The sequence below is a fragment of the Miniopterus schreibersii genome, assembly GCF_964146895.1.
Source record: "Miniopterus schreibersii genome assembly, chromosome: 15".
NCBI lineage: Eukaryota > Metazoa > Chordata > Mammalia > Chiroptera > Miniopteridae > Miniopterus > Miniopterus schreibersii.
In genome coordinates this window covers 49,039,860-49,056,409 of record NC_138115.1, presented here as the reverse complement: position 1 = coordinate 49,056,409, position 16,550 = coordinate 49,039,860, and the positions used below count along the sequence as shown (strand labels likewise).

At 59.7% G+C, this 16,550-nt stretch overlaps 1 protein-coding gene across 2 annotated transcripts; it reads left to right on the top strand.

The window, feature by feature from the left end:
• Window positions 1-10,899: 10,899 nt before the first annotated feature.
• On the top strand, window positions 10,900-16,106 carry MYL3 (myosin light chain 3). Of its 2 annotated transcripts, XM_081160243.1 has the most exons (7): window positions 10,952-11,139; window positions 12,955-12,982; window positions 13,118-13,267; window positions 13,985-14,158; window positions 15,049-15,126; window positions 15,234-15,276; window positions 15,445-15,816. In XM_081160243.1, exons 1-6 carry the CDS (start codon window positions 11,014-11,016, stop codon window positions 15,260-15,262), a joined length of 585 nt encoding a protein of 194 aa, XP_081016369.1. In that variant the 5' UTR covers window positions 10,952-11,013; the 3' UTR covers window positions 15,263-15,276; window positions 15,445-15,816. The 2 variants fall into 2 exon arrangements, with proteins under 2 accessions (XP_081016368.1, XP_081016369.1); XM_081160242.1 differs by having other exon boundaries at window positions 10,900-11,139; window positions 15,234-16,106.
• Window positions 16,107-16,550: the final 444 nt, after the last annotated feature.

Sequence of the window (16,550 nt, the reverse complement as noted above, 5' to 3'; positions counted from 1 at the left end):
GGTATAATGATTCACGTGGCTGCTGCCGCTCAGCACATTCCAGCGGTAGCCCCCAGTGCCCAGCGCGGGAGGTGGCTGGCCCCAAACCACCCCCAGCTGCTGGGGCATGTTCCTAAGGCCCCAGTCCCAGAGGTGACCCCTCCCCAGGTCTTCCAGGCTCTTGGGGAGAGTTCCACACTTTACAGTCTCCAAAGTACTTTCTAGTTCACAAGCTAGAAAGGGAGGCAGGAAGCTTGTCAGTACCTGGCCTTCAGGTGGGGAAAATGAAGCCTAGAAAGTAAACACCGCAAAACAGACAAACAGTATTTACAGGGCTCCTGCCCCTGCACTTGGGCTGTTCCCAAGTGTGCAGCTCCGGGGGGTGTCCCAGGGCACGTAGGCCATTCTGTGCCTGCGGCAGGGCTGGATTTCAACTTTATAGGTCAGTGGGCAGCTGTGTCTTCCCACTATTCCCATCCTCACTGGCCAGGGAAACAGGACCTGTCCTGCTTGTGGCCTCAGTGTCCCGATCTGTCATTCATGGATGGGAGGCCAAGGCTTGAAGGGGCTCCACTGATGCAGACCTATGAGTTTGCAAACCTGAGGTCCCCTGTCCTCGAGCTTCGGGCCTCCTATGAGGCTGTGTTCCTTCAGTGGGCCCCAGCCCCAGCCCCAGGCTCTGAGGGGCAAGTCTGCCCTCAGCTCCGGGGACAGGAAGTTGTATTTTGGTCCTGGGTCCTGAAGAAGGAGGCAGGGGGAGAATGGCAGCTCAGACCCACTCATGTTTACTCAGGCCCGGCCCCCTCTGAGCTCAACAGGCCCATTCATTTGGAGCCCCATAAACCCTTTGGGGCTCCCTGAGGTTCAGAGCGCCTGGACGCCAGGCCTGGCTGCCGCCCCCAGACCTTCTGGGGACCATGGTCAGCAGGTGGGGCAGGAATGAAGCGGGACTGGGAACGGCAGGTGGGAGCCTCAGGCATGCCTCAGTTTCCCGATCTTTGCATTGGAGTAACAGTTCCTGCCCATGCGCGTTGGGGAGCAGTTGAGAAAATCCAGGGGGCTTTCGTGGCTGTGTCCCTTCAGTCCTGAGAGCACGTCCTCAAATCATGTGGCCTTCAAGGCAAGCTGGAGATTACAGTGGCCCAAACCAGAGCTGAGTTGCTTGTGGAGACCACAGGCCTGGCTTTGGTTGTTCACTATTGACACCCTGGTGGGGTGGGGTTGGGTTCGTATCCCGCTAAAGGGGAGGAGTCCCTTGTCCTCTCATCACTCACTTCCTCACCTGTTCAACTGAGATGTCTGTCAGAAATGGATGGGGCCTGGGGTCTGCTCACCTCCCCAGGCTCTTCACACTGTCTGCAGTCCTCCAACCGGTGGGTTAAGGTGTTGTCCTGCGGGCCATCAAAATAGAAGGGAGGTAGCAGCAGCGTTTGGTGGAAAGGACCATGGCTTGGGATCCAGCTCCTGAGTGACCTTGGAATAATCCCTCTTCACCAGGGCTTGTCCCCTGGCTGCCTCTGAGCAGGTTAGAGTGGACGTGCTCGGAAACCCCGCTCAGCGCTGGGGTTCCCATGCTGGGCCGCTGAGTGGAGGCCCTGGTGGTGGGGAGGGAGATGGTGGGAGCAAGACCTCCCACCCCAGACCCCCTTTCAGCAGCGCCGCACATGTCCCCCCCCACCTGGCCAACCACTTCTGGCCCTGGATGGGGGGAGAAGGGAGTCTCGTTTTCTAGACGCCTTCCGGGTGGGGTGTGACTTCCGGCTCCAGTGGCTGTAAAATCCCCAGTAGCCTGGTGGGTCTCTGGTAGGGGAGGGGCCCGGGGGTCTGTGCGTCGGAATACCCCTCCTAGGCCTGTTCGACACGTGTTTCCGCCGCTCCCAGCGTGGGCTCCCGCCGATGCTATTTATAACTTTTAAGAGCTCCTGCCGACTGCAAAGTTTTCTTAAACTCAAAATATCACCAAGGTCCTGGGCACGCGTTCCAGAGGCCGGCTGGGCCCTGCGGTTTGAAGGGACGAGGGGCCAGGAAGGAGGAGGCAGCAGGGAGGGCGTCAGCGCAGACAGGCCCTGGCTGCAGGCTGTGCCGGGAGACCTGGGCTGGGGGCTCCTTAGGCCTTGACGCTGCGCCCTGCTTGGCCTGCAGAGGCCCTCTGGGTGGGTGGTCCTTGGTCACCCTGGGGCATTTGAGGACGGCTGGGCCATCTCTCTGAGCCTCAGTTTCCTCTCATCCTGAATGTCTCAGGGGACACTAGCTGGGTGAAGCAACGAGCTGGCAGTGACACTGGGAACATCTCGGCTGGGACCAGGGCTGCGTGCTGGCTGTCCAGCCCCCGGCACAGAGCCTGGCCCAGAGGCGCTGTGGACGTTGGCTGAACCGGCCAGAAAGGGGAAGCACTTTGGGGAAGTTTATAAAACTGTGTGTGGGAAAGCGATGTCCAGCGAGGGGCAATGGTGTGCCAGAGGTCACCTAGCCTATCCAGACCAAGTACCTGGGCCTTCCCAATACCCAGGGCCCTCCGAGGTTCCCAAAGACGGCTTCAGAAGAGGCAGAAGGGCCTTGACTGGGGACAGGTGAGGTGCCGCTTTAGAGAAGGTCCCAGGGAGAACAGGCGAGTGGCCATGCATAGCTCAGACACCTCCCCAGAGCGGGAGGGGGCACTAGGGCTCAAGGAGGGCAGGGTGCCGCCCAGAGCCCCACACCCAGCTCTTGCTTGCCCTGGGCCACCGCTCTACATCTGAGGTCCCTGTGCTTCCTCAGGAGTGAGACCCATGTCCCAGGTAGAAAGCAGAGGTCCTGACGGCCCCAGACTCAGCGGGAGGCCATGGTCTAGGCTCCTGCACGCCACTGCACCCCTTTCCTTCCTGGCTTCCTCAGCTTATAGGGTGCAGAGGCAAAGAAGTGCTGACCTCAGGACCAGCCAGTGTGTCCTGTCGCCACTGGCAACACCTTCCCCCCCCACAGCCATTCAGACCCAGTGCTCAGAGCTGGGTCCCAGATGGAAGGGTGGTCACCCCGCCCCTCCAACTCAGGGCTCCATATCAATTTTCCAATTCAAACAAAACCACAAAGGGCTATTTGAGGGTGGAGAGGGCGAGGAAGTGATGACCTAGCAGAGAGGAGAGGGAGGAGAGGGAGAAAGGTCTGGAAACTCAGCCCTGACAAGGCCTCTTCTCTGCGCAAAGGTCTCCCTGTGGCCCCCAGGTCAGGCTGCTCATTCCTGGGACGTTGGAGCACTTCCTGTGTGCTAGGCTGGGCTTGGGGACCTGGAGGCACCACTTCCAGGAGCCACTTCCCTGTGGGCATCACCATCCTGGGGGTCCCACTGTGTGAACCCTGGATAAGCTCTCACCTCTGCCCCTGCTCCTCGCTGTCTGACCTGCTCCTCCCTTTTCTCATATGCCCTTCAAGTGTCCCCTCCTCGCTAAGGTCTTCCTGGATCTGTCCCCACCCCCAGCAGAGTGAGACCTTAGGACTCCTGATTCTTGCTTCTGTCCTGAGAGACTGAACCCTGAGGGCAGGGACTGCATCATCTTGTGGTCCAGCTGAGTCCTCCGTGATAGAAACGTCCATCCTCTTGTCCTGTATCTCTGCTGGACAGGAGAGCTACTGGCTAGAGCTTTGGACTTCAAATACCCTTCAAATACCCTCTCACTCCCTCTCGTCTCTTAGCTGCTATGGGAAAGCTCCTCATCTTCTGAGCCTCAGTTTCCCCATGAGGAGGGAGGGAATCACAGGCTCTCAGAAGGACCTTCCTCTGGACAAGTCCTGTAAAGCGCTGTTAGAGAGTTCTCCAGGGGGTCCTTATGAGACCAGACAATCTGATGGCAAGTTCTGACCCTTGGGGAGCAGCCCAAGGGTCAAAGGTTGGTGCAAGTGGGGGAAGGAGTTAGACTCAGGTCTAAGAATGCCCCAAAGTGACTGTGCTGGGGGACAGTGTGCCTGCTGAGCTGGCCCAAGTCCCCACCCCATTGTACAGGTGTGAACACTGAGGTCTCCAGAGGGGAAGAGGCCCCAGGAGTCAGTGATGGAACCAGGACCAGAACTGGGACCCCTGCTGGCCCTGATAACCTATCCCAGGACCAGCACCCTTGATCTGGTTTGGATGGGGCACGATGCCCTGGTGCCCCCTAACATTTTAACCATCCCTCCAAAACAGCTTCTCCATCCAACTGGGCTTCAGGCTTTTTAGAAACAGTCCCTGGCCACTAGCCCTGACTCCACACTTCATGAGGCTCCCTGGAGCAGAGGGTCTCCAGTCTGGATGCAGGGAACTGGGTGCCTGGTGTCACCCTGTCGATCCGCTCCAGGCCCTGTATTTGGGAGGTCCTTGGGCTGGTTTGAGGGATCACTCCACATTCCTGGGTGCCTGAGTCTCTGGATCTGCTGTGGTCTCCTCCTGCCCTTAAGGCCAGCCTGATGGGAACTTGCCTGTCCCCCCAGCCATCCCTCTTGCCTTGCGCCTTCCCCCTGCCTGCTCTGGAGTCCAAGATCTGGGAAAGGAATGGATCGGGAGCCTTCCAGAGAGTCCTTTCCCACGAGAGCTGAGCCCTAACCCCGTCCTTATCTGGCCTGGGTATGCCAAGAACAACACAGATGCTTAAGGCTCGCAAGCCCCATACTTGGGGACACTGACCTCCCCAGGCCCAGCTGCTCTGCTTGGGTCTCTATTTCCCCTCGGTGAACAGGGTGGGGGTGGGGATGGCCCTTCCAGGGAACGGACCAGGCGGCAACGGCAAGGTCCCAGACACCTGGATGCACACATTCACACTGCAAGGTGTCCGGGGACCAGTGATTACCTCCAGGCAGACAGACACACAGCAGGGGAAGTGTGTGTGTGTGTGTGTGTGTGTTGTGTTTTAGACATCACCACACCTGTGGGTGGGCGGATATATAAATACCCACACGGGCAGGTACCGGAATTGACCCTAACTATTCCTGGCTGGGGGCTGGGGCCATTTTTAACGCAGCTCCACACCCTGGGCCACAGAGGGTGTTTGTGTGGCCGTAGCTGGTGCTGGGTGGGGTGGGATGGGGACAGACCTGGATCTGGTGGGGCCACCACAGGTAGGTGGCATCTGGGAGGAGACAGAGAGGGAGGCCCTGCTTCTTCTGCGGCCACCCCCCTCTGTCACCTCCTGTCACCCTCCTTTCTTTACTTTCATCACTGCCATCTCTGTCTCCCTTACTGCCTTCATTCCTGTCACTGTCCCCTCCGGGCCTGATGCCCACTCCTTGTCCATTCTGGGACGTTCGAGGGTGACTGCCGGGCCAGAATGAGCCTGCCCGAAACCGCTGAGGAGCCGAGGTCGGGAGCGCTCCTGCTTCCTCCCGCCCGGGCTCTCCCTCTGTTCCTGAGCTGCCCCAGCTCCCCTCTCGCCCCTGCTTTTGAATTTGTCCCATCCCGTTTTCGGTCCTTGGGTCTGGTCTGTGCTGCAGTTGGGTCCCCGGCTCCAGTTTCTCCAGGATGGCCCCTGGGCGCGGGCTCCTCCTCTCGGCGGCGCGAACTGTTTGCCTGAGACAGTTGGTCCATCCAGTCAAACAACCGCCCAATTCAGACTCCTCGTCTGACTGACGGGTTTTTTTCCCCCTGCTAAATTTACTTGCATTTTTGACTGAATTGGCCATTCAACAGAGGTTGTGTCCACATGCCCCCGCCCCACCCCTGCCAGCGAGGAACAGGCTCACAGATGGACATGCCCACGGAGCCAGGAGCACCCCCCGCCGCTCATACACACTGTGGTCACGGTCCTGTGCGACACACATGAGCACACAAGATGACAGATGCCCACATGATCACATATGTTCCCGCCCTTGTGCCCCCCGTGATACATGTGAACACACACAAATGGCACACGTCTACGAGATCACACACACATGTTCCCACCTCATGCCCTGGTGACAGTGTCTGTGCCCTCAGACCTACTCTGGGGAAGCCCTGGGGACATGGAGACATGGGCAGGGCCCCTGCCCACAGCCTGGGGCAGCTGGGTCTCTGGCCCCTGAGGCCAGCTCACTGTGCAGCCTCCTTCCTCCGCCCTCCACCCGCCTAGGTGGGGTTCCTGGTCATCTCGGCCGCAGCTGAGCCCCTGTAAGCCTTAATAGCAGTTCCCAGACCCCGATCCTAAAAGGGGACTCTTTTTTTTCTTCCAAGGACAATAAATATTTGCTCTTTGGGAAACGGCCGGTGGGAGGGTACAGGGTTTGGCCCATGGCAGGGAGTGTCCAGGGCAATTGAGGGAGGCCGCAGGCCATGCTGGGGGAGGCACTGGGCCCCCTCCGGAAGCCGGACTGGCAGGCAGAGCTCGAGCCAAAGCTGGGGCTCCTCCTCACCTCTTTCCTCTGACCCCAGCCCCAGGCCTTTGTTTTCTCCGTGCCTTTGCCCATCCCTCCCATCCCAGACCCTTCAACCCCAGACATCACCCCGAGATCCCTTTTCCACTCCCCCTCATCCTGCCAGCTCCCCTACCCCTTTTCTGTGCACTCAGGATGCCTGGCCCCAACTTGCAGTCTGACTCTTTGAACTAAATAAGGGGTTCAGTATCCCCAGATGCATTTCCAATCTACCTCCTTAGACCAGCCACCAAGGGCAGGGCCGATGTCCCCTGACTGGTCCCTGAGAGAGCACACCCTTCACACTGGGCCCCTGAAGCCAAGGTTATGCCCTCCTTCCATAAGGGACCAAGCCTGGCCAACAGTGTCCCCCAGCTTGTTCCCCACAAGTCACCGTCCCTGGAGGATCCTGCCTGTCCACCCCTCCCTTCAGCCCAATTGGGCTCCCAAATATAGCGGCCGTGGCCACAGCCGGCCGGGACACCACAGCCCCAAGCGTCAGTCCTGGGCTGGGATCAGAGGGGCAGGAGCTGATTATAGGTCCCTGGGCCAAACCCAGGGCTTGCCTGCCAGCCCATGGGGCCCTGCCACCCCCACCCCCAGAACCACAAGGTTGGAGCATCTGGTCCCCGTCAGCACAGTGGGCAGAGGGAGGGGCCTGAGGGTTGTGTTTGGCTTGCAGAGGACAGAGTTGCCTGTGTGTGGCGTGGGGGTGGCAGGGACGGGCTGGGACTCAGGGCAGTAACTGTCCTCGAGCACAGCTTCACCTTGCCCCACTGGTAGCCATTGTACAGATGAGGAAGCTGAGGCCAGGAGGAGCCAGGACCAGCCTGGGTCAGAAGACCATAAGGAGTCTCCTGCCTCTGCCTTGGCCACTCCTTCCCATCTTTCAAGTCCTGGGCTGTGCCTCCGGGAAGCAGGCCACATCCTGTTGGTGGCAGAGCAGCCCTGCTGGGAAGTCCTCCCCGGAGTCAGACTTTCACACAAGGCTCTGGGGGTGTGGGATGGTGCAGAAACTCCTCTCCTCCCAGCCCTCGTGGCTGCCTCGTGCCACCTCTAGCCAGAGCTGGGCCATCAGTGCCCCCGTCTGTGCAGTTGGGCAGGACTAGGGGCCCCGTGTGGGGCCTGTATCTAGAGCACCCAGCATTTGCTCTTTGGGTTCACTTCTATGTGGATACACACGTGTGCCCTGGTGGGTGAGCTGCAGCTCCTGGGCCTGCCCATGCCGGGCCCGGGTCCCCAGGACCTGCTGCACAGCAACATTTGACCTACTTCTAAGGCTCTGGGTCTGGCCCAGGCCGCGTTCTTGACTCCTCCGGGAAGTGTGGGCCTGCATCCCAACCCAAGGCTGCGGGCCAGGAGGGGCGGGCCGGGCCAGGGCGGCCTGCAGAGCCTGCGGCCAGGGGGACAGGGGCACGTGGGGAGCCAGACCCTCCTTCCCTGCCGCTGGCTCTCAGGCCCAAGGGACAGCCAGACCTCATCAGTCCCTCCCTTCCCTCACCCCCTCCACGTGGCCACCATATTCTGAGCTCCCCAGATTGGAATCAGCTCTGACGGGATGAGGGACATTCCTTATGCCCCTCTGAACATTGCAGGAAGGTCTGCCAAACACTCACCCCTGCTGTTTGCCAGCACTTCAGCCCTCCACCCTGCCCCGCCCTTGTCTGCTGAGCAGTGGGCAGTGGGAACTGGGAAAAACAGCAGCCCCTGTCCTAGGTCCTGGGCCTGGGGTCTGAAGCCTGGATTTAAGGTCTGGGTTTGGAATCCTGGGATTGGGAGTCTGGGTCCCCAGAGTGGGTTCTGGTCCTGAGCTCTGGGTTCGAGGTTCTAATTTGGGGTTCATACTCTGAGACCTGAGTCTGGGGTCTGGGCTTGGGGTTCTAGGTTCCAGGTCTGGAGTTTGAGGTCTGAACAGGGATCCTGGGCTCTGGGTTTGGGTTCAGGATCCAAAGGCAGGTTCCTATCCCTTCTACGCCCCCTGCTGGCTGGTCATCATGACTGTCTCACTGTCTACACCAAGGGGCAGCCCTACCTCTTCAGGCTGAGGGGACCCGCAGCCAGAGGGTGGGAGTGGCGTGAAGAGCTGGCCTGAGTTGAGGGAGTGGCAGGTGGGTTTAAGGGCAGTTACTGGCTGCGTTGCTGTCCCAGGGCACCCCTTGCTCTCACCAGAACCCTCACCAGTCAGCAAATCCTCTTTCTCCCCAATCTCCCTTCTCCTCACCCCCTGCTGAGGGCTGGGTGTTAGTTCAGATTGAGAGCGGTCCTGTGAGTGAGCCCTGGGGCACTGTTGCCCCCAGGAGCCAGAGCTCAGACAAAGGCCCAGCCCCAGCCCCAGCCTCCGTCTGAGCCCTGGGTGGTGGGGGGGTGGAAGATGGCTTTGTGCACAGCGGGACCACGTATGCCTTGTGCACAAGGGAAAGGCACCAGGACACCCCTCTCCACAGTCCCCCACAGGCAGAGGACGGTGGCGCTGCGTGGCTCTGGCTGGGTGCTGAGCCTGCCCACCCATATCACAGAACTGTGGCCCCAGAAGCCCCTGTCACCCACCCATTGCCGTTTAAGCCAATATTGGGTCGTTTCCAAGGGAGAGTAGTTGTGTGTGAACAAAGTGAGGTGGGGAATCTGGGTGGCCCTGTGTACGTCCTTTGCGCTGGGCCTCAGTTTCCCCATAGTGAATGAAAGGGGGCTGGGCAGGGTCTTGTTGGCTGTGTCTGCAGGTGGCTGGGGCCCTGGTGGGGTATCTAGTGTCAGTCGTCTGGAGGGTCAGCGGGCCTGGGCAACAGGGTGTGCTGCCCAGAGGCCTCTCTCTCTGTGTCCCCTCTGGCTGTCATCTCCTCTTGTGGTATTTCTGGCTCGTCTCTGTGGACCCTCTCCCACCCCTTTCTTTCTCAACACTCTTGCCAAACATCTGGCAGAAAAGTGAAAAACTCGCCTCCCCCCAGCACCGGATGTTGTCAGTTTTTCAGATGTGGGGTGTTCTGCCCTCCAGATGAAGGAGAAATGTCTCATGTCCCAGCTAGCAGGGGGTCCAGCCCCAGCACTGACTGCTGTCCCCCTCACCAAGAGGCTGAGTGACAGGTGAGAGAGACCGGGGCCCAGCAGGTGGCAGTGGGGCGCCCTGGTAGAGGCCAGGTGGATCCTCCCCTCTGGCTCCAGCCCCAGCTCCACACCAGGGACATTTCCAGGGGCCTGGGGGTGGGGGGCACTGCCTCTGAAGTTTCTATCAAAGGCTCCAGGCACTTAAAAATCACAAGGAACACCTCCTTCCCACTTCCCGGCACAGATGCTGGGCAAGGAACGGAGCCCAATGTGTTTGCAAGCTGTCCCCACTCTCAGCGTTCTGTGCCTGGGAGGGCTTCAGGCCACCCCAGCCTTCCCTGCTTCCCCCACCTCCCCAAATGGTGGCCCAGCCAGTCTTCCCTCTGTCACTGCTGTCTGCTGAGGGCTGGGCACTGTAGGGTGGACGCTGGGGGCTGGAAGTAGGGGTGAGCATCCTGAGCTGGGCGGCAGGGGGCAAACTTCACCCACCCCCTGGGGTCCCTCAGAGAGGCAGATGGTCCCAGGGCCCCCACCAAAAAGGTTGGCAGAGGGAACGTGGGGCACTGGGAACAGCATCCAAGAGAGCTTCTTGGAAGAGGGGGCAGTGGGGCCAAGCCTTGAGTGTACCTAGCAGAGGAGAGGCAAGGGCACTTCAGGCAGAGGGTACAGCGTGTGCAAAGGTCTGGTGGGGAGCAGACCCGCCATGTGTGGGGACGTGGGGGGTGGCTATGGGAGAGAGGCAAGAAGGATTAGGGTGAAACCGAGAAACGGGCCTCAGGGCCGGGCAGGTGCTGATGAAGGCTGCAGGGGCTGCTTAGCTGGTGAACTGGGCTGGGCCACTGCCCTCGAGGGATGTTCCTGGAGGCCCTCAGACTCAGGGTTGGGGCTGCAGCTGCCTGGGAGCCGTGACACACACACCAACACATAAACACCCAGACACAAACACCCAGAGCAACACAGAGACAGCACGGCCTCCCCACACAGAGGCAGATGCGGCACACACAGACCCCTCCCCTGAGGACACCCAGAGAACACACACAGATCCACACCCCCACCACAGATACACAGAGCCCGCCCCGTACACACACCCAGACACACACAGACAGCACACAGGCACAGACACACCCAGACAGCCCCTCCCCTTCTGTGCAGGCACAGACACAGGCACCTGGGAATTTGGTGCACAGATGGGAAGTTTAACTCAAAAAGTGTCTTAGGCGATCCGAGACCTTTTGCCCCTAACACAACACACAACACGCAACACACAACACACACTCGGTCCAGCCTTCTGCACCTGCTGCGTGTATTGACCTGCTGAGGGGCAGCGGGCCCTGCGCGTGTGCATTGGACGCTGTGCTTGTGTGTTGAGTGGCTGCCTCTGTCCGCCCCTCCCCCTCTCCCTCCTCAACAGGTGATTGGGAGGAATGGACAGCCCTCCCTCCCCCCCACCGGTCCCTGAGCCTGAACAATGCCCTCCCCAGGCCCCAAAATAGCCCCTGAGCCTGGCCAATGCCCTTTTATGGCCCTGTCCCTATTGTGCACTGCAGGGGTGGGGCTGGGGGCATGAGGTGCCCAGGCAGGATAAAGGCCAGGAGCCCGAGGCTCCCCTGCCCTGCCCTGCCCTCTGCTTCCTCTCTCCAGGTCCCTCTCTGTGCTTACAGCCCCATGGCCCCCAAAAAGCCAGAGCCCAAGAAGGAAGAGGCCAAGGCAGCCCCCAAGGCGGCTCCAGCTCCCGCTGCCCCTGTGCCTGAGCCCCCCAAGGAGAACGAATTTGATGCCTCCAAGATCAAGGTGGGTGTGGAGCTGGGTTTCGGCGGGCTGGAAGGGCAGGGCAGGTAAGTGGACCCCAGAGTGGACCCACCCAGAGACAGACCAGGTTCCAGAAAGCAGGCAGTGAGCTGATGCTGGAAGCTTCCGTGCAGAGGTCACTCCTGCAGCGGGAGGGATGGCGGGCAGCCATCAGCAGGACCCCCTCAGTGCTGCTGAAGGGAATGTCTTTTTGGTGGTTTTGGACGGTTCCTTGCCCTTCTCCTTGGACCCCACTCACATCCTTGGGGGATCCTGGAGCCGCCTGACCCCAACTTTGCAGCCAGGCAGGGATCTTCCTTGTCCAGCTATGGGGTCTCAAGTCCATGCCAAGTCCCCTAGGGAAGACAGGGTGTGGAACCAGGGGACGCGAGGCCCCTGCCCAGGCTGGGCCATGCTCACCCCTGCCAAGGTGCCTGAGCCCCAGAGCTGGGAGGGCCTCAGCTTTGAGGTGGGGAAATTAAGGCACAGGCTGGGTAGGTCATGCAAGAAGCTGGTCTCAAGCTGTGACCCATGGTCCCAGGAGCCCTTCTCTAGCTAGGAGTCTTTCTCAGAGTCTAAACTTGGAGGAGCAGCCGTGACTCCCACCTGTGGCATCTGCATAGCGTCACGCACCCAGCATCCTGCCTGTTCCCTGTTCTTGGCTGGCTCCCAGCCACTGAGCCCAGCTGCTGGCTGAGGCGGAGCCCTCCCAGCCCCTCTGCACAGATTCAACTCCTGTTTGAGGGCGCCTCCTAGAGGTGCCTACCATGTCCCTAGAGACATGGGTTCGAATCCCTTCCCTGCTCCAAGGCTTAGCTTTTTCAGCTCTGGACCGGGCAGCAGCCCTTCTCGAAGGCTGTCAGGAACCTTTCACAGCTAGTGCACCCTGGAGTTGGCTGCCTGACCTCCAACCACCCCTCAGGCCTCAGCCTTGTGTCCCACAGGCCCCCTGGTGAGGGTCCGGCCACTCTGGATCCATGGTGCCATTGTCCAGTATCACCAGATCTGAGGTTGGCACACACACCTCTCCAAGAGTGGGGAACAGTGAGACCCCCTCATGTGCCCTCACCCCTCCCCCTCAGGCCGGCTGGTGAAGTGGGGGAGGTTTCGCCAGGAGCCCAGGAACTTCAGGTCAGCAGGTTTCCTGGTGGGGAGAGAGCCATGGGGCCAGGGGGTCTCCATGCAGGGTGGCAGAGGAAGGGTGTCCCTCTCACTGGTGTGCACTATGGAGATTGGTGGGGTCCCCCGAGGGAGCAGCAGTGGGAGAGGTGCCAGTTATGTTCCCCTCCCCCAAGCTCCATCCTGCGACCTTGACCTTGGGGCCAGTGACTGCAGTGATAAAAATAGAACTGGTATCGGGTGAGGAGGGGGAGACCAGGAGGAGACCAGGTCACAGGAGGCCTTCTGACCTCAGGTCGCCTCAGCAGCACCGCCCTGGCTCTTTGCTGTCCGGCTGGTGGGGGCTGCCCTCCCCTCATGGATGGGAGTGTGCAAGACCCAGGGGTAGGCAGGAACATGTGAGTGACAGTGCCCAGCCCTGAGGGCCCTGTGAGGAGCAGAACCATGCACACACGTGTGTGAATGCACATGAATGCACGCATGTGCATCACACACACACACACACACACACACACACACACACACCCTGTTGAGATCAGCCCCCATCTCACTCATGTGGCCAGTCCTGCCCACTAGGCAGGAGGGTGTCAAGGTGGACGGCAGGAGGTCCTGGGCAATGGAAGCTGGAATGCTGGAATGGCGACAGGTTGGGACAGTTGAGGGGTTGAGGCACTCAGCATCTTTGGGGTCTCCTTTCAGATTGAGTTCACCCCGGAGCAGATTGAAGGTGAGTGAGGGTCTTGACCTTGGGGGCTGCCGGGTTCAGCCTGGGGTCCCCAGTCTGAGCGTCCTATCGGGGGGTGTGGGTGGGTGGGGTGGGCTCCCTCTGGGAGTGTCCACAGCTCATGGCCTTTCCCGGCAGAGTTCAAGGAAGCCTTCATGCTATTCGACCGCACCCCCAAGTGTGAGATGAAGATCACGTACGGACAGTGCGGGGACGTCCTTCGGGCGCTGGGCCAGAACCCCACCCAGGCCGAGGTGCTCCGAGTCCTGGGGAAGCCAAAGCAGGAAGGTCAGACACCCAGCCTGAGATCCCCCCATTAGTGCCAGTTCCCCGGGAGACCACCAGGGTGGGCTGCCGTCTGCGGTGGGACAACACGGGAACCTCTCTGCTGTGCACTGTCCCCCCATTGTCTGGATGAGCACACTGAGGCTGGTCTCAGGGGGTGGTGACAAGGTGACTAGCAGTGCTGGTTTGCTGTCCCCTCTGGCCCCATGCTGATGCACCAGACCTCCTGGTCACGGGGGACTGATGACAGTGCAGACTAGCTTCAGTGGCTGGTGTGAGGGCCGACCAAGGGCTCTCCCTGCCCCTCCTTGCCCCCTTGGTATCTCTCTCTGTGGGTCAGGGCCAGCTTCCCTTGCCACACTGGCCAGAGAGGGTTGACTGCTTTGCCCCAGGAGGAGTGGTTGAAAAGTCCCAGGGAAGGCCTCTAGTGGCAAGAGGGTGGGGTCTGTAAGAAGATGACCCTAGCAAGGAGTATGTCCCGAAGGAGAAGAGGTGCTAGACGGAGTCCGTGGGGTGCCACCACAGCGCACTCTCCTTGAGAACAGCGAAGGCTGCGTAAAGGACGGTGTCTGGGCCCATGTGAAGCGCCTGGTGATGGCGCAGTGCTTTGTGAATGGCAGACAGGTTTAGAGGGCTTGGGTGCAGAGTGTGGGGGCCATCGCTCCTCACAGGAGGGCCCAGGGGAAGGGTCTGCTGGGACTTGGGGCCATCTCTCCACAGAGCTCAACACTAAGATGATGGATTTTGAGACGTTCCTGCCCATGCTCCAACATATTGCCAAGAACAAGGACACGGGCACCTACGAGGACTTTGTCGAGGGCCTGCGCGTCTTCGACAAGGAGGGCAACGGCACGGTCATGGGCGCCGAGCTCCGTCATGTGCTGGCCACGCTGGGTGAGGGCAGCCTCCCTCCACCCCACTCCTCCTTGGGGGGTGGGGCCATCCTAGGAGAAACCACTTTGTCGCCCTCCCCCAGGCCTGTGTCTCAACGGAAATGGAGAGTGACACAGTCACAGCCCCTGTGTGGCACGTAACAGAAGTGTGGGGGATTTAGATTTAGGTGGGGAATAAAGGAAGTGTGTTGGTGCAGCTCCCAGAACCGAAGGGAGATGGGAACAGCCCTGGGCTCGGGGTGGGGCAAAGCGGAGTATCCAGGAGGATCAACTCCGTCCTGAGGCTTATCGACTCAAGGTCAAGATCCTGAGCCACGTCATCTGAGTGGCTGAGTAGGTCACGTGCCTGCCTTGACCCCCAATGTCAGGTGCCTGGCTGTCCCCTTCTAAAAGAGACTTTTTCCTTCAGTAAATGTTTATTGAGCACCTATTGTGTGCTCAGACCTGTGCTGGTCTCTAGGGTTCTGTGTGTGTGTGTGTGTGTGTGTGTGTGTGTGTGGCTGGGCAGGGGGAGAACCTGCAGTTGAAATTCCAGTGGGGGGACCAGCCCAGCACACACAAAAGCACAGACAGGAAAGTGCATGACTTGCCCTTTTGAGGACAGAGGAAGGGATGCACTGGTGACTTGAGGACCAAGATGGCACCGTTATGGACAGAGCTCAGGCTCGAAGGGGCACTAGGCCTGCGCCCCAGGCCCTGCCCTTTTTGACTTGTCACTGATTCTCCTGGTCTCAGAAATGAGGGTTATGGCGAAGGCCTTGTGAGCCATGACGGCCATGCCAACACAAGGTGTGAGGATACTGGGGAGACAAAGCCACAGTGCAGAGGGGCCTGGTGTGCCCCACCCTTAGCATCTCTGGCCGGTGCTCACTTGGCCTCCCGCCCCGCCAGGTGAGAGGCTGACGGAAGACGAGGTGGAGAAATTGATGGCTGGGCAAGAGGACTCCAACGGCTGCATCAACTACGAAGGTGGGCTCAGAGGGCAGGAGGTCCTCTCGGGGGGCTGGGGACCCTAGGCTCTCACTCTTGGCTGCCGAGGGCCGAACCCCTGCAACTCACCCTCCTCTCCTTTCCAGCATTTGTGAAGCACATCATGGCCAGCTGAACCTCTCACCCCAGGCGAGACCCCACCCCCTTCCAGACCTGCTGCCACCTCTGCTCGCCTCAGCCTGCTGTCCCCCTCATGCCTCTGTCATCCGAATCCCTGCTCCCACCTCCCCGTCTTCACCAACTCCTGCTGCCTCACCTAACTCCCTTCACTGTAACCTGTGACCCCTTTGCTCTCAGGGAGCCCGGGGGAGGCCACGCTGGGGACTGCTGGTGATGTTGACACCAGTGGCCTGGAGTTGTGGGAAGGAGGGGAGCGCAGGGAGGCTCCTGCACCAGCTCTCTCTGCGCGGCCCGGCAGACCTCTCTGCATGGCTGTCATCTCCTGCCCCAGGCTGCATGTACCTGTGACTGCATCTCTGTCCCTGCCCCCTGGGCCCATGAATAAATGCCCCCCTCCCTCCCTCCCTCCCTCCCTCCCTCCCTCCCTCCCTCCCTCCCTCCCTCCCTCCCTCCCTCCCTCCTTCCGTTCATTCTTCCCTCTCTGTGGCCCTTCGGTTGGCTTCTGTAAATGTGGCCAATGAGCCCTGGACAAAACAAAGAGAGTCCTTTTGAAACGCTGCTCACCTGATCGAAACCGCCCCATCGAACCTCATCCGATCAAAACTGTCCCATCTGGTGTGCCCGCCCTGTGAGCCCGCCCACCAGGACACTGGGGTAGGAGCAGGGCTGGACTGGAAGAGGCCTGGGTGCCCACTGCCTGCTCTGCCCTCCCCTTTCCCCTTCTGGAGACAGCAGCCCTGCTGTGGCCCTTGATATAGAGAGCACTGTCTGTGAGATGGTGCAGCTGCTATAGAAAATGGCATGGAGGCTCCTCACAAAACTAAAAAAGTAATTACTATATGACCCAGCAATTCCACTTCTAAGCACATACCCAAGAGAATTGAAAGCAGGGACTGGAAGAGATATTCACACACCCACGTCCAGTGCAGCATTATTCACAGTAGCCAAAAGGTAGAAACAATCCAGATGCCCGTCAACAGATGAATGGGTGAACAAAATATGGTGTATCCATATAATGGGGTCGCTTTCAGCCTTAAAGAGGAAGGAAATTAGGACACAGGCTACACCACAGATGAGCTTCGAGGGTATTATGCTAATGAAATGCCAGTCATGGAAGGACCAATATTCTGTAAGATTCCACTTAAATGAGGGACCTGGAGTTGTTAAATTCATAGAGACAGAAAGTAGACTGGTGGTTGCCAGGGGCTGGGGAGTTCTGTAAAAGAAACAACAACAACAACAAAACATGAGAGGGGACACTGAGTGTCTAGGGCTGGGCTTCC